The 20,161-nt window shown below is 51.1% G+C and overlaps 1 protein-coding gene across 14 annotated transcripts; it reads left to right on the forward strand.

Moving 5' to 3' along the window:
• The first annotated feature begins 245 nt into the window (after positions 1-245).
• MGAT1 (alpha-1,3-mannosyl-glycoprotein 2-beta-N-acetylglucosaminyltransferase) lies at positions 246-19,310 on the forward strand. 14 transcript variants are annotated; one of them, XM_039460319.2, is made up of 3 exons: positions 246-1,936; positions 9,344-9,457; positions 17,656-19,310. In XM_039460319.2, the coding sequence occupies exon 3, from the start codon at positions 17,782-17,784 to the stop codon at positions 19,117-19,119; it is 1,338 nt and encodes a 445-aa protein (XP_039316253.1). In that variant the 5' UTR covers positions 246-1,936; positions 9,344-9,457; positions 17,656-17,781; the 3' UTR covers positions 19,120-19,310. The 14 variants fall into 14 exon arrangements, with proteins under 14 accessions (XP_039316253.1, XP_010331048.1, XP_010331052.1 ...); XM_074390386.1 differs by lacking the exon at positions 246-1,936 and adding an exon at positions 5,761-5,943 and having other exon boundaries at positions 7,640-9,457; XM_074390387.1 differs by lacking the exon at positions 246-1,936 and adding an exon at positions 5,761-5,943.
• Positions 19,311-20,161: the final 851 nt, after the last annotated feature.

Genomic DNA, 20,161 nt, shown 5'->3' on the forward strand with positions numbered 1-20,161 from the left:
GTGGGAGGTGGCGTTGCTGGCCCACTTCCGGATGCGGGCGGAAGTGGCTGCGGTGGATGGTGGGAGGGGGGAAGGAGTGCGAGGGGAGGGCCGGGCCGCCGGGGGTCGAGGGGGTGGGGCCTGGGCTGGCGCAGGGGATCGGGCCTGGGTCCCGGCTTGCTACCCCGGGCGGGCCGCGGCTCTTAGCCGAGACGGGGCGGGCGGGCAGCAGGTAACGGCCCGGCGCGGTTAGGGCGAGGGTCGTCCGCAGGGCGGACGGGTAGGGGGTCGGATTCCAGGGAGGGTCGCGGTGTCACCCCCTTCCCCTGTGGACCCGGAGCTCGAGGTTCCGGGGAGACGGGTGGGAGGAGTTAAATTCTTGGAGGGGGTGGAGGTCATGTGGACGCCACGCCCCTACAGGAAGGCAGCGGGGGAGGGGGGAGGGAGTGAGAGAGTGAGTGTGAGTGTGTGTGTCAGTGTGTGTGTCTGTGTGTGTCAGAGTGTGTGTGAGTGTGAGTGTGTGTGTCTGTGTGTCTGAGTGTGTGTGTCTGAGTGTGTGTCAGTGTGTGTGTCAGAGTGTGTCAGTGTGTGTGTCTGTGTGTGTCTGAGTGTGTGAGTGTGTGTCTGAGTGTGTGTGTCTGTCAGAGTGTGTGTGTGTGTGTCTGAGTGTATGTGTCTGTGTGTGTCTGTGTCAGAGTGTGTGTGTGTCTGTGTGTGTGTGTCTGTCAGAGTGTGTGTGTCTGTGTGTGTGTGTCTGTCAGAGTGTGTGTGTGTGTGTCTGTGTCAGAGTGTGTGTGAGTGTGTGTGTCTGTGAGTGTGTGTGTGTGTGTGTCTGTTTTGGAATAAACTTGGAGGGGAGGGGGCGGCAGGGTGAGCCTCCGGGCTGAGAAATGGGGACACTGTGGGGGTACTGCAAGCAGGACTTGGGCCTTAAACATTCCAGGAGAGTGTTCTCTACCCCCGGGAAGGACTTCGACAGTGGTTGGGAATTGTGTCTCTGGCACAGTTTTGCAAGCAGAGGGGGCGTGAGGGTGGAAGGAAAAGGAGCAAAGAATGCATGTGGAGGGTGCCAACGTCCCGGTCTGGGAAGGATTTATTAACTGGTCGAAGACGGCGGGTGAATTAAAACAGCACCCTAAGAAGCTTGGGGGTTTCGATGATTATGTTGCGCTTTAGACGGGAGGGCAGGAGAAAGGGCGTTATTTTGTCTATTTCTTAGACAGTCCTCAGTAATTTTTCTGTGGTGAGAATGGGTACGACCCATATTTTATCCTGAATCATGTATATGTTTGTACATATATATAATATGTTTATATATAAACACTTGATGAGGTGACTATTCTGGCGTGTGATACCTGAGTTAAATAGATGTTTTATATAATCTTGTGGAGCGTTTAACGAGGGTTTTTTGATGGTAGAGCCTAGTATCAACTTTTAATGTAGGTAGGGAGTGGAAACTAGAAGGTTTTAAGACTCTATTTGGGTATATACTAGATTAGAGAATGTTATACTATTTAAATGTTCTGCAGGTTAACACAAATCTGCCTCCTGGGCCATGCCGCTTCTAAGACCTGTTTCTTCTCATGAGCCCCAGCAGAAGACATATGGGCCAGTTCTCACAGTGGATAACTTCCCCTGCCTGAGCAAGAGATGGAATAGTATCTGGGATCTGCCTATCACCAGACTCTGAGCTTAACCAGGCAGCTGGATGAAGGGATGTAACGGACCCCTGAGAGTGGTACTGAAGTCTGCAGTGGGGGGGGAGGGGCCTGGACACACCCCTTCCCCCCCAGACTCCTCCCCCTCAGGGTCAGCTCAGCCATGGACTTTGGACCTGGATAAGAAGAGAGAAGCTGCACTTTGTTTGGGGGATCTGATTTGGGATTCTCAGTTTTGGAAATGGAGTGCTGGATGGGGGCTTGATCTCCAGGGGAGCAGCGGAGACGAGAGAAGCAAGGTAAGGCTCCTGTCTCGTTTCCCACTTAGTGAGTTGCTGCACCTGTGCGGGTGTTGAGCCAGTGGGTGTGCTGAGACTGCTATTCAGGGAGTCTTATCCAGACGGGTGCACTGGAAGCTACGCCGCTCCTTCACTCTGTCCGGATGTGTACTTGTTCCCAACCTCTCCTGGCCCAGGCTGGATGAATGCCTTGGATTGTGAGCAGTGATAATGGTGAGGTTAGGCCAAGGAGAACATGAAAATAATTCAGGCTTCTGAAGGGAGGTTGGATTAGATGACGTTTAAGGGCCCTTCCAACTGGGAGATAATAGGATTCCAAGTCAGTCTGGGTTAAGACTGGAATGGATTACCTAGCCAGAGGCAGCTGCTCTGTTTTGGGGAGCTAACCGAATAGGACTGTTGGTGGGGGGGAGGGGGTGGGAATGGTCTAGATAACCTAAGTTTCTCTTCCTCCTAAAACCGGAGCTTAGGCCATGAAAGCTCAGCAAAAGAGCAGAGTAACAGAACATAGGTTTGGGAGTCAGGAGTACTTGTGTTCTAGCTTTGACTTTTTTAGTCAGTGTTCAACCCTACACAGGCCCATTAATCTCTGCCATGTTCTCTTCACCTACAAAATGGGGGTAAAACTTAACTTTCCGTGTTCACACGTTGTTACAAGGAGCAAATGAAACAATGAAGGATTTTGAAAAGTATCCAGGGCCATGCACATAGGAAACACTAACACTGATACTGCTCCATATGCCTTAAAAGCCGGAAACAACTCCAAATCAGGAGTTCTGTTTTCTTACTGAAATCATGTGCTGGCAAGAACCCAAGAAGATGTCCTTAATTAAAAGTCTGCCCCTGAATTTGTTTCATCCTCTTGTTGTTAAACAATACTTGAGATTGTCAAGTTGTAGAACCGGTGAATGGATCCGAGGAGAAGTTGGATTAAAGAATTCTTGCAGATACTACATTGGCCCTTATGGCTCTCCAGTCCAATTTCAGTGTGCCCCTTGGAGGTAAGCTGATTAAAAAGGTGGTGGAGGGAAGTTTAAGCCTTAAGGGCCAAGTGTCTGGCTAGGAGTTGGTAGTGCATTTCTTTTTTTATTTTTTCTTTTTGAGACAGAGTCTTGCTCTGTCGCCCAGGCTGGGGTACAGTAGTGCCATCTTGGATCCCTGCAACCTCCGCCTCCCAGGATCAAGCAGTTCTCTGCCTCAGCTTCACTGGTAGCCGGGATTACAGGCGCCTGCCACCATGTCCAGCTAATTTTTTTGTATTTTTAGTAGAGATGGGGTTTCACCACTTGGCCAGGCTGGTCTTGAACTCCTGACTTTGTGATCCACCTGCCTCGGCCTCCCAAAATGCCGGGATTACAAGCGTTAGCCACTGCACCCAGCTTCTTTTTTTTGTGTGGAGACAGAGTCTTGCTCTTGTCGCCCAGGCTGGAGTACGATGGCGTGATCTTGGCTCACTGCAACCTCTGCCTCCCGGGTTCCAGTGATTCTCCTGTCTCAGCTTCCCAGGCAGCCTCAGTGGTAGAGCATTTCCTCCTCGGAGTGAGCAAGAATTCCTCTCCCTGACCCTCCCACTGTCCTGCCCTCCATCTGACCCTTCATGAGACAGTCCTCTCAAGACAACCACTGGCTTTCTCACAGGGGCACCAGGATGTCAGCACTCAGCAGGTATCAGGCTGGTGAGCCAGGACCAATGATGGACTTAACCAGACTGTGTGTGTGTGTGTATTATTATTATTGTTTTTTGACATGAAGTCTCGCTTTGTTGCCCAGGCTGGAGTGCAGTGGCATGATCTTGGCTCACTGCAGCCTCCCCCTCCTGGGTTCAAGCGATTCTTCTGCCTCAGCCTCCAGAGTAGTTGGGATTACAGGCACACGCCACCACGCCCAGCTAATTTTTGTATTTTTAGTAGAGACAGGGTTTCACCAGACTGGTCAGGCTGGTCTCGAACTCCTGACCTTGTGATCCGCCTGGCCAATGTGTGTATTTTAACTCCATTTATATATTTCCTTCTTTATTCCAAATGAATTTTAGCTGGCTAACCAAAAATTACATTTCACAGACATTGTTTAGTGATTACTGTGTTAATCTTTCTTCTTTGACCTGGATGAGATGCGTTTCTGGGTCTCTACCGTGGGGTAAGGGAGAGGGGCAAGCAGAGATGCTGGGAGGCAGGGAGAAGAGAAGCAAAACCCTGGTTAAAAACTTTGCTTTTACTGTTTTCAAGCCAACGTACGTTTTAACTTCAGGGCATGAATTCTTTCCGAATTGTAAAAAATGTCATGGATCTTGGGCATGGTTTATGAAGGGCAATTTCCTTTTCTTCTTTTCAATTATCTTGGTGGTGGTGGAGTGGGCAGGAAAGGGTATTGTTCCTTCTAATTCTGTTTTATCCTGTGACTGGATCCTCCTGTTTGTCTCTTTTGCACATAATCCAATCCCAGGCCCACCCCCAGAATCCCGGCTGGCCCGTTGTTTCTGTCCCTCTTACCGCAGTCACTGCTGCCCAGGCAGCCTCTGTCAAGAGCTCAGGGCCCTCTTTTCCGCAGGCCAGTCTGGCACTTAGTTACCCTGGTTTCTTGCTTCTCAGACCAAGTGTTTTCGTTTGCCTCCATCAAGCCCATCCTGATTCTCTAACCAGGGCCTTTCTTTTTGGGATAGTCTCTTGTAGTCCAGGAATTTCTCCTTTTGGATTTTCCTGTGAGCTTTGGGATTCAAACAGAGGGTGGCAGAGATGGGGTGTGAGTTATGGTGCACAAACGGCCCCCCATCCTGTGTCCCCTTCTGGAGAGGTATCGGGGGTTAGAGGGGGGAATCTGACATCTCATGGGCTGGGTGATCTTCCCCCAGCTTTCAGTACCCTCTTATGTCCGTCTTTTCTCCTGGAAGGTGATTTCAGCTCGTCATGTCTTGGATCTACAAACCACTGTTTCCCAACTTTTTCACTTTTAGGAAATATCATTGTTGTCCTTTATGAGTATGCAGAGCCCCCAGGCCCTGACTCCTTCATTAGGCAAACCTAGGGTGGAGGTGACAGACACTGGCCTCTGACTGGCACATCCTCGTGAGCTTGAGGCGCCTGCCGCAGTGCACGCAATCAGCTAAAGTGGAGGCCACAGGCCTCCCGCACACCGCACACCGCACACTGCACACAGCGGGCCTCAGTGGGCCGGCCTTCTCTCCCACTCCTCCTCCAGATCGGGGCTCTGGCCACTTTTGCGGAGGCTTCATGGCAGTGCCTGAGAGGACACAGAGCCCTCTCAGGGCACTGGCACTGGAGGATGTGTGTGAGGGGGGTGGACGGGGAGGGGTGCACAGGAGGCCTGGTCTAAAACCTGGCCATGCTCCCCACCAGGTCTTGTGGCTTCTAGCACGTTGACACTTAACCCTGAGTCTCAAACTAGTTAACTGTAAAATGGGGATGATACCGCCCACTCTGCAGAGCTCTGGGGCTTGAAGAAGCTGAGGGAGGGTTTGGCAGGTGGAGGATTCTCACCATACCTGGTGACCCCTTAACAGTTTCGGTTTAGGTCTTTGCCTCCATGCAAGGGCCTGTGGGGTGCGCCTGGCCGTTTGTTTCTGTAGAACCCTGCACAATTCGTGGTTTCATGTAGAAACAAGTTAGTGAGCAAAGTCAGTCGGTAACCACAGGCCGCAGAGTTCCGGGCTGCTCCGTGCTCTGAAACACGGGGGAGGGGTTGATGTCAGGGGCGTGGGTCCTGATCACATGGCAGCTGCTGTTCTAGGGGAAGTCAGCTACCCAGCAGCCCTTAGGCCTCAGCTACCCACCCTCACCACCTGGGGTCCCACGGTGAGAGAGGTGAGTGGGTAACTGAGCTTTCTGCAGAGGGCCGGGCTGTAGGAATCGGGGGTAGGAAGTGGGGCTGGCTCCTGGTGGAATCCAGGCCTCAGACCTGATTGCTGCCGAAAGTGGCCCTGTGCACTGGAGCCCCTGGTCTTCTGCGTCTCTTCTCCTCCTGGCCAGACTTTGCTTCTGGCTCAGCCACAGGTATTTGCTACTGAAGAGCTGTTCCTCCCTCCCCTCGGTGGGTCTGGGTCCACCTTCACCTCCTCTTCAGGTCGCGCGCCTTCCTCCCCTCTAAAACAACCAGGCGCAGACCGATTTTAGGCTTTTCCATGGTGCTACCGCCCAAGCTTGCGACTGAGTCCTTCCCGCCTAGGGCTGGTGGGCCTACCCCGTCCCTGCTGGCAGGTCTCTCTTTGCTTTCTTTACTCAGAACTAACGCTCTCCTTCCCCACTCACAAAGGAAAAACAAGGGGAGAAGCCACAGCTGGCCCTGGCCTGCTTTGGCACAGGTGTTTCCCCCGGCCCCGCGTCGGGCACCCTGGTTCCTGTTCTGTCCCTGCCCGACGCGCCCCCACCCAGTTTCCTCCGCCTCCCATAGGTTGGGGTTGGGGGACCGGCTCCAGCCCTCGGCCTGGGGTTTGGTGAACGCCTTTCCTGGGCTGCGGACCCACTTAAAGCGCGGCTCCGGGCTGGGGCAGCGGCGCTGGGGGGCCGAGGGCGGGGTCGGACGTCCACCCTCAGGGTCGCGCCGGGGAGCAGGGAAGCCGCCTCCCGAAGTTGGGGGCTCGGGGAAACTTGGGCCCTCGGAACGACGGCGTTGACTGAGAAGAGGCGGCCCAGGAGGAAGGGGGGCGGGCGGCGAATGCCGGCCGGGAGAGCTGGGCGCGGAGGGCCGCCGGTCCCGCCCCCCAGTCCGCCCCGCCCCGCTTGCCGGGGAAGGGCCACGTTGCCCGCCCGGCCGTCCGGCCCCGGCGCGCCGCTGGAAGGGCCGGCGAAGCTAAAGGCGAGGCAGCCGCGGCAGCGCCTGGGACGCGCCCGGGCACCCGCTCGCTCCCTGCGCCCCGGGGCGGGCCAAGTTCGGGGCAGGGACGTTGGGCGGACGTCGTGAGTAGGGGTCCGCAGGCGGAGGTCCGACCCGGGGAGGGCTCGCGGGGGTGGAGAGGGAGCCCCAGGGACGTCGGGTCGCCCGAAAGCCCCGGTGCCCGGGAGTGCTAGCGAGAGGGGACTTGGCTCGGGAGCGGCCCGGCCCGGGCCGAGCCGGGAGGTTGGAACTCCGCGTTCTGCTTTCGGAATCCCGGGCGGCCCCAGCTGTTCGAGGGAGGGCGGGCTCCGCGGAGTGGGGAGGATGTTGTGAAACTCGGCCCAGGGCGTTTCCGTGGGTGTGGGGCAGGGAGGGGGTGGGGTGGGGGAGTGGCCTTTTCCCCTAACCTCACCCCAGCATCCTTTCCCCAAGTTAAGAGAGGTTGATTCTCCTCAGCCGAAAGAAAATTGACTCAATGTTGAAATACATATGTAATACATTGGCAAGAAAACTTTTCTTCCTACCTGTTTGCTAATGTGTGGAGAAGAGAGCCCTGGGACCCGCAGCGCCCGCATCTGATCAACTCGAGTAGAGAGACTGGCTGGCCGGCTCTTCCTCCCCCAAGGCTGAAGCTTCACTTTGGTTAACTCTTGCTGCTGTAGTAGGTCTGTTTGTTTTAGAACATCACTGGCTGAGATGTTATCCAGCTTTATTTTCAGTCATTTATAATATTTTCCAGGCCATGTAGACTTTGCTCTTACATGCTCACATCATCCAGGGCTGCCTTTCTTCAGAAATCACTGCGTCCTGATCCTTCCCAATTCTGGGGACCATTGAGCTCACGCGTACCCCTGCTTCTGTGTCTTATTCTCACAGTTAGAAGCACTGCAGTATGTCTGACCTCAGTGTCCTGTGTAACAAGGTAAACTCGGTACTTGTTCGAGGCATTAGAGAAATTGTCACTAACCCATCCAGGCACTGGGACCTTGTGATGAACCACATCAACCCTGTCACATTATAGATGAAGGAACTAAGGCACAGGTGAGTCAAGTGACTTGTCCAAAGTTGCCTGGCTGGTTGACTGGATTGTCTGAATCCCAGGCCTCATACCTTTTGTGGCACTTGTATTTCCCTTTGACCCTTTTTTTCTGGGATAAATAACCTGCATCCCTTGCCTCCTAGGTCTTATTCTCTAAACCCTTGAATTATTTAGTGTATCTTCTCTGACTACCTTTCTGTTCTTCCATCCTGAAATTACGGGCCTGATACATGATACAGGAGTCCAGCCGAGGGCTAAGAATGAACAAGAAAGTAGTTCAGTTAGATTTCCATTATCTGTGACATATCTGTATTTTCTGGATTTTTTAGGTTGTGCTTTTTAACGTTAAGCAAAGCAGAGATAGAAGGGAAAATCTGTTACCATTTCTTCCACTTCTATACTTAATTTTAAAGCTAAATATAACTTTTTTCTTATTGCTCATGATTGGAAGTTGACTATTTGGTGTTCACTTGCTGTTTAAGAAACATTTTTGCCAGAGAAAGGAACTAGGCTGGAGAATACCATGGAATCAGAGTATTAGAAAGGATCTCATAGGTCCTAGGCAGTCCTTCAAATGATTCAGAAACTGAGTGAGCCCAGCACGGGTAGGTAAGACCTGCTCAGAGCCACCTGGGTTTTGGCTGAAAGTTTTTGTACTGAAAAGACTCACTCCTCATGCCCCACCATGGTCCAGATGTCTTTGTATTTGGTGGTGTGGATTGGCTGTGTCACTTCCCTAAAGGAGTTGTGAAAATTCCAAAAAGTCAAACCCAATTTTGAGTCTGCGCCTTGCATGCCAGTCTCATAAATGACATCATTAGGAACTCAGGTCAGGATTAAGGACAGTTCTATTTAAAAAGGAAGGTGTAACAGATGATTGTATTTTCCCCGAAGGTTCTCACCCGTAAGTATCCCCTTCCACATGTAGTTACAGTTTGACATTGTCCACTTCCCACCCAGTGGTGGGGTTTGTGATATCCTCCCCTTGAATGTGAGCAGGGACTTGTTTCCTTGACCAGTGAGTAAGACAAACCTTATCCAAGGCTGAATCAGGGAAAGGATACACCTTCGCCTGGCTTGGTTGCTTTCTTGGGACACTCACCTTTGGAATGTAGCCACCACTTCCAGGACATTTCCAGGCCACATAGAGGGGTTCTAGCGAGCACTCCTGCCAGTAATGCCAACATCACCCTACAGACCTGTGAGAGAATGTGATACCCTCTAGGGGAGTGTAGCCCTCAGCTTTTGAGCCTTTCAGCAAGGCCTCAGGTATGGTAGAGCAGAGACAGGCCATCCCCTTGTGCTACACTGTCCAAATTTCTGACCGATAGAAACCGTGACAGGGAGTATATGATAACTATTGTTTTAAGCCACTAATTATTGGGGTAATTCATTATGCAGGAATATATACTTAACAAGAAAGGGGATGTGAGTGGAGACAGGGCCTCAGTATTTGGACTTGGGGCTGAGCACAGAGGGCAGGGAGGACACTTGTCCTGATTGTCAAGACTATCTAGATTCTGTTTTTCTCATTGTTTCAGGTGCTGGTGGCTCCATAATGAATCACCCCAGAACTTAGTGGCTTACAACAACAGACTCATTAACATCTCAGCTATGTGGTTCTGGCTTGTGGTCTTTCACGTGGTTGCAGTCAGGTATGGCTGGGGCTGGGATAATCTGGAAGGCCGTCTCCTATGTCTAGTGGTTGATGCTGGCCGTCAGCTGGGACCTTAGCTGGTGTTGTCAGCTGGAATACCTATGGGTGTCCTGTCCGTGTAGCAGGGTTCTAGGAGTAAGCATCTTAAGAGGCCCAGGTGGAAACTACAGCTTTTTATGAGTTAATCTTAAAAGTCACATAGTGTCACTTCTTCCCAGAACCAAAGGGAGGGAATATAAGCCCTCACCTCGGGAGGCAAGAGTGTCTTTGTCACTTGTAAGAAGAGCATATGGAATGGGATGTGTGCAGTCGTCTTTGGAAAATAGAACCCTTCACTCTCTTACTGCTGCTTTGGCCATCTTTCTTCCTGATTTACGTAGTAGTGCAAGCAGTCTTCCGTCTAGCCGTCTGAACCTCATACATGTGCCAAGCACTGTGATGGGCACAGAGGTCATAGTCTTTTTTCCTAAGGAGGAAGGTAGGAGTCAGGTAAGTACGGCCACAGATCCTGTTGCAGCGTGGAGAGAGTGCTTTGGGAGTGTAGCCCAGCTCTGTCATGTGACAAAAGGAGTCACCTGAAGTGGCTTGAAAGGATGTGTGGGTGGCTGGCTGGCAGGTGGTGCGATGGGTCTTGTTTCAGGATGAGGGACCAGCTGGAGCAAAGACACAGCAGTGTCCAAGGGTACTCATTGGGGAAGAAGCAGCCTACTGAGGCCAGAGTGCAGGGTTCATGGGGTTAGTGGAAAAGCAGCCTACTGAGGCCAGAGTGCGGGGTTCATGGGGTTAGTGGAAAAGCAGCTTACTGAGGCCAGAGTGCGGGGTTCATGGGGTTAGTGGAAAAGCAGCCTACTGAGGCCAGAGTGCGGGGTTCATGGGGTTAGTGGAAAAGCAGCCTACTGAGGCCAGAGTGCAGGGTTCATGGGGTTAGTGGAAAAGCAGCCTACTGAGGCCAGAGTGCAGGGTTCATGGGGTTAGTGGAAAAGCAGCCTACTGAGGCCAGAGTGCGGGGTTCATGGGGTTAGTGGTTGGAGGTAAGGTTGAAAAGGATATTTGAGCCAGTCTGTATGAAGGGCTTTGTATGTCATAATAATGAGCTTGAGTTTTGTTTTACGGGGATTGCAGCCTCTGATGGTTTTTAAGGCAAGTTAGTGTCATGACCAGGCGCGCTCGTCAGGAGGGATGTGCTGTTGCTGTTGGGTAGGTTTGTGAGAGGGAAGCAAGATTAGCGACAGACCTGCTGGGAAACTACATCAGGAGTCAAACTTAAAACAGTATTTCATACGAAGAAATGAGTTCAGGTTGAAGTTCTTGGGCCTAGATGTGTTTCAGAATTCAGAATTTTTTGGATTTTGAAAAGATGATCTGGTGAATTTACTCTGTGGTGGAAGATCAGAAGCGGAACAGCATAAGCCACCATGTTTATTTCTGTAGCAAAATGTATGAATAGCCACAGCAGGAGAGATAAAAGACTATAAATAGCCTCACATTAGATCAGATCAGATTTTACCAAATGAGGCTGGGTGAGGTTTTACTGCCAACTGAGTTTAGAAACTTCTGTTTTTTAGTGCTACTTGGATTTGGCAGTTGCAGTTGAGGAACTGCGGATGTTTTCAGATCCCAGGCACATCTGAATATTGAGGGCACTAGCACAGCAGCTTGGCAGTGCTGGTGGAGCCAATCCCTGACTTCATGTAGCTTGTAGCTGAGGGGGTCTGATAGAAGTTGAGTAAGTGGTTGCACTTGCTACTGTTGGTGAAAGGTAGGTGGACCTCGCATGGTCCCAGATATCAAGGAAGATACCTTGGCAGAGACAAAAATCAGAGTGTGCCAGGTGAGAAGATAGGGAAGAGCAGACCTGGCACACGGGCACATGCAGAGACCCCAACGGCAGGGTTGGCTGTTTTGGGACCAGACGGCAATGTGGTCGAGTGGAACAAAGAGAATGGGGAGAAAGGAGTGAAGTGACTGGCTAATATTTACATAGTCAAGCTGGGCACTGTTCTAAACACCTAACATGGCTTATCTCATCCAGTCTTCACAGCAACCCAGTTTGAGTCTCAGAAGTGTGACCAAATGTAGGGTAATGCCTCTGAGCTATCTGGCTTGCCTTTGTTGCTGCTGCACCCTCCTGATGGTGGCCTTAGCAGGCCTGAGCAGGGCTTCCTGGAGGAGCAGGTCACTGCTGCTGGCCAGGGACTGGGCTTGATCATCCTTTGGGCACAGCCAGCTGGGAGAGGGTGTATGGCTTGTGGTGCATGTGTGTGCACACAGCACTAACTTCCAGGCAGAGCTGAGGATCCTGTCCTAAGAATTACATGAACAAACAGTAGGAAAATAGCTGGGGCCCAGGACGAGCCTATGTGAAGAAGCAGGTGAGCTGGGAATAGGGATGTCATGTAATCTTATGGCAAGAGGAGCAAGTTTGAAGCGCAGGGCTGTGGGGTGGAGAACAAGGGTCTGAGGACTAAGGCGGAGGCCGTGGCTGGACGGGGGCAGCTTTTCCTGTGGCCTCTCCACCCACTCTTGATGTGTGCAGACTTACTAAGTAAAGACCCAGTCAGAAGATTGTTTTTATTAGGATGGCGCAGGAGGTCTTAAGCCTCAGGTAGTGGGTGCGGGCCACCAAATTCTAATGTGTAGAGAAGAGTAAAAAGCCATCTAAAGGGTGCAGAAGTCATCTGAAGAGTCCCTGCCTTCTTTTTTTTTTCTTTCGAGATAGAGTCTTGCCCTGTAATCCAGGCTGGAGGACAGTGGCGCCATCTCAGCTTACTGCAGCCTCCGCCTCCTGGGTTCAAGGCATTCTCCTGTTGCAGCCTCCCGAGTAGCTGGGATTACAGGCGCACACCACCACACCTGGCCAATTTTTGTATTTTTTAGTAGAGGGGGTTTTGCCATGTTGGCCGGCTCCTGACCTCATGTGATCCGCCTACTTCAGCCTCCCAAAGTGCTGGGATTACAAGCTTGAGCCACCTTGCTCAGCCTGGCCCTGCCCTTCTAGCACTTCAGTGAATAGAGTTCAGTCCCTCTTCCCTTTCCCCATCCGATTATATAAGTCTTTTTCTTGCACAGTCATTTAGGAGGCCGGAAGTTGGGAGGCAGGGAATTCTGGCCATGAGACTGGGGGTAAGTTCCAGCATGGACAACATCCTGAGGGGACAGTGAAGAAAGAAACTGACAGTGCTGGGTGCAATGGCTCACACCTGTAATCCCAACACTTTGGGAGCCTGAGGAGGGTAGATCACTTGAGGTCAGGAGTTCGAGACCAGCCTGGCCAACATGGTGAAACTCCGTCTCTATTAAAAATACAGAAATTAGCTGGGCGTGGTGACAGGTGCCTGTAATCCCAGCTACTCAGAAGGCTGAGGCAGGAGAGTCGCTTGAACCTGGGAGGCAGAGGTTGCAGTGACTTGAGATCATGCCACTGTACTCCAGCCTGGGTGACAGAGCAAGACTGTCTCAAAAAAAGAAAAGAAAGAAAACTTAAACTCTTCTGTGCATCACTCTTTTCTTCCACATAAAATTTCTTAAAAATAAAATATGGGAATATGGCCCACCACTCTGAGTAGCTTCCTCCATCAATATGTCCCCAGCTGGGCACAGCAGTAAGGCTAACTGAAATGATGTTTACCCTGAATTCCTTAGTCACTTGATGACATGTATCTATTGATATATAGCATATGAGCCCTGATAAAATACGAATTTAATTGCACAGTTACGTGGAAATGGACTTGAGGTTTCTGAAAAGACTGATGTCCTGGAGTGGTGGGGGTGGTTGGTTTCTAGGAAGAAGACGAGTTGTGGTGGATGCTGGCAGGGGCTGTGGGAGTTTCCCCAGAAGGGAGACAGAATCCAGGCCCCTTGAGAAGCCCTTCAGGATCAGCCCTTTTGTAGGGCACGTTGGGAGCCAGATGTAGGGCTGAGGGCCCCACAGGGTCATGAGGTGAGCCTTATGCTGTGCTGAGGCGCAGGATCCGAGAAATAGAGAGACAGGACACAGAAGTACAAAGAAAACGCAGCTGGGCTCGGGGGGCCACGTCACCTATGAGCGGAGTCAGGCGAGGCCCCGAATGTCCAGAAGCCTGAGTATTTATTGTGTATAGGTTAGGGGGCAGGGCAGCGAGTGAAATCATCTTTAAGGATAGTGATAGCGTCGTGAGCAATAAAACATGAGGTCCACCTCCATTAGGTCACCAAGGCCAGGAGGTGGACAGTGCGTAGCAAGGGGCCCGTTCCCATGAAGGCAAGGGCCGTGTGCAGTAAGGGGTCCACCCCCATTAGGTCACCGAGGCTTGAAGGTGGGCCATGCGCAGTGAAGAGGGTGCAGTGTGCAATACTTCTGTCTATGGGAAAACGACTTCTAAGAAGATTTATAGGAGAATGCTTTAAGTCACATAGCAGTGACAGAGCTGTCAAGGTTACCGCCACCTTCTGGCAGCTTCCAGTGGATTCTATGGGAAGATGCTTTTCGAGCAGCACAGTAGCAAGAGCTGATAAAGTTCACAGTCACCAAGGTGGATTGCCGTTCTGAGGGCAGCCTTCCACAGGAACTGGAGCAAAGTCCTACAACTCCTTTATCAGGAGGAGTGGCTCTCGCCCCAAGCCTGCCATACAGCGGGTGTCTTTACGATACTGAACGCTGCCGCCTGGGCCATGGATTCCTCTTGTCCAGGTATAACTGTTTGTCCCTTAAATCATGCTCTGCACTGTGTCTGCTCTAGGCATTCCTCTGATTATAAGCTGCTTATCCCTTAATTCATACTCTGTACTGTGTCCATTCTAGGCATTCCTCTGATTTATGAACTAAGATGTAATTATAGGTATATATGTAGGGAAGTATTCTTTAGGCACTCATGCTGTCAACTATTAATCATTATATATAGAGGATTATATAAAGGGATTCTTCAAGCCCTAGTTCAATAAACTAATATATGACTATGTAAAGGATTATATAAAAGGAAATAGCTGAGTAGTAACACTATAAAGTGAGATATTCCTCAAGCCCTAACTGTGCCAGGGTTCTGCTTAGCTCTCATTCCTCGGTGCCTATATGGGGGGTTACCCACACCTTTTATGCCAGATCCACTGGCTTGAGAGCCCAGGGCCTCAGATTAGATCTGAGGCCCAAGGTTTTGGCTAGGATTAGAGAGAGGGCTGTGAGGTAGAGGGCAACTGGCAGAGCTGTTGGTGTAAGAGGGGACATGCCTGAAGCTTTGGGGTTTGAAGGGTAGACCAGAGGCAGGACAGTCAAGTAGTTATGGTCTGGAATGGCAGCTGGCTGGGAACTGGGGAGTGTTTCAGATCCTTTTAAGTAATGTGGTGGGGCCATGCCTTTTTCTCATTGGTTCGTGTCCTGGTTCCTTTCCAGAGCCTGGCAGAGAGCAGGTATATGATACATGTCCTCAAGTGACTAACTGAAAAATTCAGAGCAAACAGATCATTTGAATTTGCCTTGCTGATGTGGCCCAGACACTGATGGATGAAGCTATTTAGAGCTGTGGGCAATGTCTGCATATGTGATTGTCAAGAAACTTGACCATCATGTGGAAATAGCTTCAAACTTATACAGGTTGCAAGAATAAAAAATAAAATAAGGGTGGGTGCTTGTACATTTCTACTCAGATTCACCTGTTGTTAATATTTTGCCCCATTTGCTTTCTCTCTATGTATGCAGTATATTTTTTGTTTTGAACCATTTGAAAAGTTGCATCTATCCTGGCTGTCTACCTCTAAATTCTGCAGTGTGTATTACCTAAGAATTGGAGTCAGTCAGTTATCACTGATACTTTAAACTACTGTCTGTATTCTAACTTTGCCATTTTACCCAATAATGTCTTTTAAAAAGTCTTTTGAGGTTTCCTTGGCATACAATTGACATAAATATATTCAGTAAACTGCACATAAAGTGTACAATTTGATAAGTTTTGACATATACATACTTGTACAAGTATCACCACAATCAAGATAATAAACAGATCCACCCTTCCAGAAGTTTGCTAATGCCCCTTTGCAGTAACTACCCCACTGCCTCTTTCCCCAGGCAAAAACTGATCTGCTTTCTGTAATATAGATTGGTTTCTATTTTCTGCAGTTTTATGTCAATAGAATCATAGTGTATGTGCTCCTTTTGGTTTTTCTCAAAAAGACCCATGTTGTGTAATTGTTTGGAAATTCAGTCATGTGTTATGTATGTCAGTGGTTTATTCAGTTTTATCGCTGAATATTATTCCATTCTATGAGTAAACCACAATTTGTTTACCTATATTTCCCTATCGATGGGCCTTTGGGTTATTTCCAGTTTTGAGTAGTTACGAATAAAGTTACTATAAACTTAATTCCTGTGTAGGTTTTTGTATGGACATGGCTGAAAGTAGAAAGGAAATGGAGCATGCATAAAGGGGCATGCAGGAGAGACTGGGCTTGGTTATAACAGCCTGTTATCCCTGGGGAACTAGCCCACCCACCAGAGGGCATTTTGAGGGATCTGCCCCCCACAACCCATCCAAACACCTACCACTAGGCCCCACCTCCAACACCACCACACTGGGGTTCAAATTTCAACATGCGTTTCAGAAGACAAACCATATTCAAGCTATAGCAGAGCTGCGTGATTATTATAACACTATTAGTAAAACCATCTTTGCCTTGGGAATTTTCAGTAGCACCTTTATTACATATTAGATTTCTTTGTGTAATGAGTCTGTTTCTGGAGTTAAAATTCTATTTCATTGGATGGTCTGTTTATTTATGTACTGGTACCACACAGTTGTAACTATGGTAGTTTTGTAGCATGCAGTGTGTGTGTGAGTGTATATATATGTATGTGTGTGTGTGTGTGTATATATATATATGTATGTGTGTGTATATATATATATATATATATATATATGTATAATTATTTATTTATTTGTTTTGTTTGAGACAGAATCTCATTCTCTTGCCCAGGCTGGAGTGCAGTGGCACAGTCCAATCACAGCTCACTACAGTCTCAGCCTCCCAGACTTGGGTGATCCCACCTCAGCCTCCCAAGCAGCTGGCACCACAGGTGCTTGCCACCTGCCCAGCTAATTGGTGGTGGTGGTTGTTGTTGATTATTACTTGTAGAGACAGGGTCTCCCTATGCTGCCTAGGCTAGTCTTGAACTCCCGGGCTCAAGTGATCCTCCTGTGTTGACCTCCCAAAGCGCTGGGATTGCAGGTGTGAGCTACTGTACCCTGCCAGTATGCAGTATGTTAATATCTGGTTGGGCTAAGTCCCTCCTCACAGCTTATTTTTATATTTTCCTAGTTTTATTGTCAGTTTGTCTGGCTCCAAAAATAGGTATTTTTATTGGGATTTTTGATGATACCGAGATGTCTTGACCAATTTACAAGGGATGTTCAGATGTTCTTTTGTGTCTTTCAGTAATGATAGCTTTGTTCATATAGGTTTTGAACGTTCGTTTAAGTTTATTTCTAAGTGTTTTCCCATTTCTGTGGCTTTTGTAAGAAGGGTTTTCTCATGAGCTGTTTGTGGATACGAAGGTTATCCATTCGTGTGTGTTGATTTTTATATTCCACTACCTTGCTCAGTTCATTGAGAGTTTGGTTTAGTTTTTTATTGATTCTGGAGTTTTCAGGTGAATTCTCACAAGTACAGATAATAGAAATAGTTTGCTTCTTGTCCACGTCTCCTGTTAGTTTTTTTTTTTTTTTTTTTTTTTGGTTCATTTGCATCGCCCGCTCCCTCCAGCAGAATGTTGAATAAACCTGGAGATCGTGAGCAGCTTCGTTTTGTGCGTGACATTCATGGGGGCCTTGGATGCTTCCCTGTTAGGTAAGGGACTTAATTGTAGCACTGAGGTGTGATACTTGGTTTTAAAAATCAGTCATCTTAGGGCAGTTAGGTTAGAGGAATTGTAGGCAGATGCTCGTACTGCTCCCCTCCTCCTTCCCACCTAGAGGGAAATGAAATCTGACAGGTAGAAAAGGAGGAGGGAGCTGGAGTTCTTTTCTGTCCCCTTCCACCGGCATCACCTTGTACCTCCCCATCATACATATGTTGCTGAGTCAGCGTGTATGTTGACTACCTCTGGAGTCAACCTCCTGGCCTGCCTTCAGCCTCACTCTCGGCCTTTCCCTGCCCCCACCTTCCTCTCCCTGTGGGGTGCAGAGCGGCATGCCTTTGTGTGATGGTTTGTTCTCTCTTTCCTGTCTTCAGGTGCATGGCTGCTTCCTAATCCCATAGTCCAGAGGAAGCGTCCTTAGGACTGCGGGCAAGGGAGCCGGGCAAGCCCAGGGCAGCCTTGAGCCCTCCCCTTGCCTGCCCTCCCCCGTGGGGGCCAGGATGCTGAAGAAGCAGTCTGCAGGGCTTGTGCTGTGGGGCGCTATCCTCTTTGTGGCGTGGAATGCCCTGCTGCTCCTTTTCTTCTGGACACGCCCGGCACCTGGCAGGCCACCTTCAGTCAGTGCTCTCGATGACGACCCTGCCGGCCTCACCCGTGAAGTGATTCGCCTGGCCCAAGACGCCGAGGTGGAGCTGGAGCGGCAGCGTGGGCTGCTGCAGCAGATCGGGGACGCCCTGTGGAGCCAGCGGTGGAGGGTGCCCACAGCGGCCCCTCCCGCCCAGCCGCGTGCGCCTGTGACCCCCGCGCCAGCTGTGATTCCCATCCTGGTCATTGCCTGTGACCGCAGCACTGTCCGGCGCTGCCTGGACAAGCTGCTGCATTACCGGCCCTCAGCTGAGCTCTTCCCCATCATCGTTAGCCAGGACTGTGGGCACGAGGAGACGGCCCAGGCCATCGCCTCCTATGGCAGTGCGGTCACGCACATCCGGCAGCCCGACCTGAGCAACATCGCCGTGCCGCCCGACCACCGCAAGTTCCAGGGCTACTACAAGATCGCGCGGCACTACCGCTGGGCGCTGGGCCAGGTCTTCCACCAGTTCCACTTCCCCGCAGCCGTGGTGGTGGAGGATGACCTGGAGGTGGCACCGGACTTCTTTGAGTACTTCCAGGCCACCTATCCGCTGCTGAAGGCCGACCCCTCGCTCTGGTGCGTTTCGGCCTGGAACGACAACGGCAAGGAGCAGATGGTGGACTCCAGCAAGCCGGAGCTGCTCTACCGCACCGACTTCTTTCCTGGCCTGGGCTGGCTGCTGTTGGCCGAGCTCTGGGCTGAGCTGGAGCCCAAGTGGCCCAAGGCCTTCTGGGATGACTGGATGCGCCGGCCGGAGCAGCGGAAGGGGCGGGCCTGCATACGCCCTGAAATCTCAAGAACGATGACCTTTGGCCGCAAGGGCGTGAGCCACGGGCAGTTCTTTGACCAGCACCTCAAGTTCATCAAGCTGAACCAGCAGTTTGTGCACTTTACCCAGCTGGACCTGTCGTACCTGCAGCGGGAGGCCTATGACCGGGATTTCCTTGCCCGAGTCTATGGGGCTCCCCAGCTGCAGGTGGAAAAAGTGAGGACCAATGATCGGAAGGAACTTGGGGAGGTGCGGGTGCAGTATACGGGCAGGGACAGCTTCAAGGCCTTTGCCAAGGCTCTGGGTGTCATGGATGACCTCAAGTCAGGGGTTCCCAGGGCTGGCTACCGGGGTATCGTCACGTTCCAGTTCCGGGGCCGCCGTGTCCACCTGGCGCCCCCGCAGACATGGGAGGGCTATGATCCTAGCTGGAATTAGCACCTGCCTGTCCGTCCTGGGCCCCTCCCTGTCACATCATGAGCTGAGGTGGAGCCACAGTCCCCAGGCTGCATCGGCCTGCCTGTGTTTCCCTCTTAGGTGCATTTACGTTTTTGAGTTTTCCGAGTGGCATTTGAGTGCACAGATGATAAGGTGAGGATTATTCTCCCGTTCTCAAGGGAGTCAGATCAGGGGACCCATTCTGGGGTGTGTTGGGGGGTATTAAGCAGGAAACCACTGTATGGTAGGGGGACGCTGGGCTTGTTTGAGCCAGAAATGTCCATGACCTGAGCTTTCTCCTGGAGCATGTGCAGAGTTTGACCAGAGTTTGACGGTGTTCGCTCTCTTGACCAGACACCTTCTCCCTGACCTGGCTCTTCTAGCCAAGGCACGAGTCCTCCTTCCATACCTGCTCCCCTTCCCCCGTTGGGGGGCTGGGTTATGGGAGAAGGGGACATATTTGTGGCCAAAATGATACTGACCAAAGGGACTTCCTTGTCAGGGCCTGGTGGAGTTGGTGGGTCATCAGGGCTCACTGCCTCCTGCCCTCCTCCCCTGGCTCTGACCCCCACTTAGCCCTTCTCTCTCTGCAGCCTGGCAGTTGATGGTTCTGAGAGGGATAGTTGAAGGAGGCAAGCAAGACCGCGCCTCAGCCCCCGCCCAGCCGTCAGGGGAGAGGTGCAGGGAGGAAGGTCTTGGTGCTGGGACAGCCCCTCTCGTGCATTGCCTCAGAGAGGGACTGTGTCCTGACGTCTCCTTTCTGAAAATCAGTCCACTCCCTGCTGCTCTAGGAGGCTCCTGCTGGCTTGGTAGGAGAGAGAATTCAATCTGTGTATCCTTTTTTTCCTTGGGGTTTGGCACACAGGCCCCTCCCTGCAGGCTGTGGCTCCTGTGGCTCCCTCAGCATGAGGTGGAGCAGTGACCGGGTGGAGCAGTGACCGGGCTGCTTCTGGCCCAGTGCTGCCCAGCCTCCCTACCCGTTCCCAGGCGCCTCATGTCCTCACAGACCAGGACACCGTGGCAGGGTGGAGAGGACTTGGTG

The sequence above is a fragment of the Saimiri boliviensis genome, chromosome 20 (genome assembly GCF_048565385.1).
Source record: "Saimiri boliviensis isolate mSaiBol1 chromosome 20, mSaiBol1.pri, whole genome shotgun sequence".
Lineage (NCBI taxonomy): Eukaryota > Metazoa > Chordata > Mammalia > Primates > Cebidae > Saimiri > Saimiri boliviensis.

Coding starts and splice junctions, on each gene's coding strand:
- MGAT1 (XM_039460319.2), top strand. CDS start 17,782: ATGCTGAAGAAGCAGTCTGCAGGGCTTGTGCTGTGGGGCGCTATCCTC.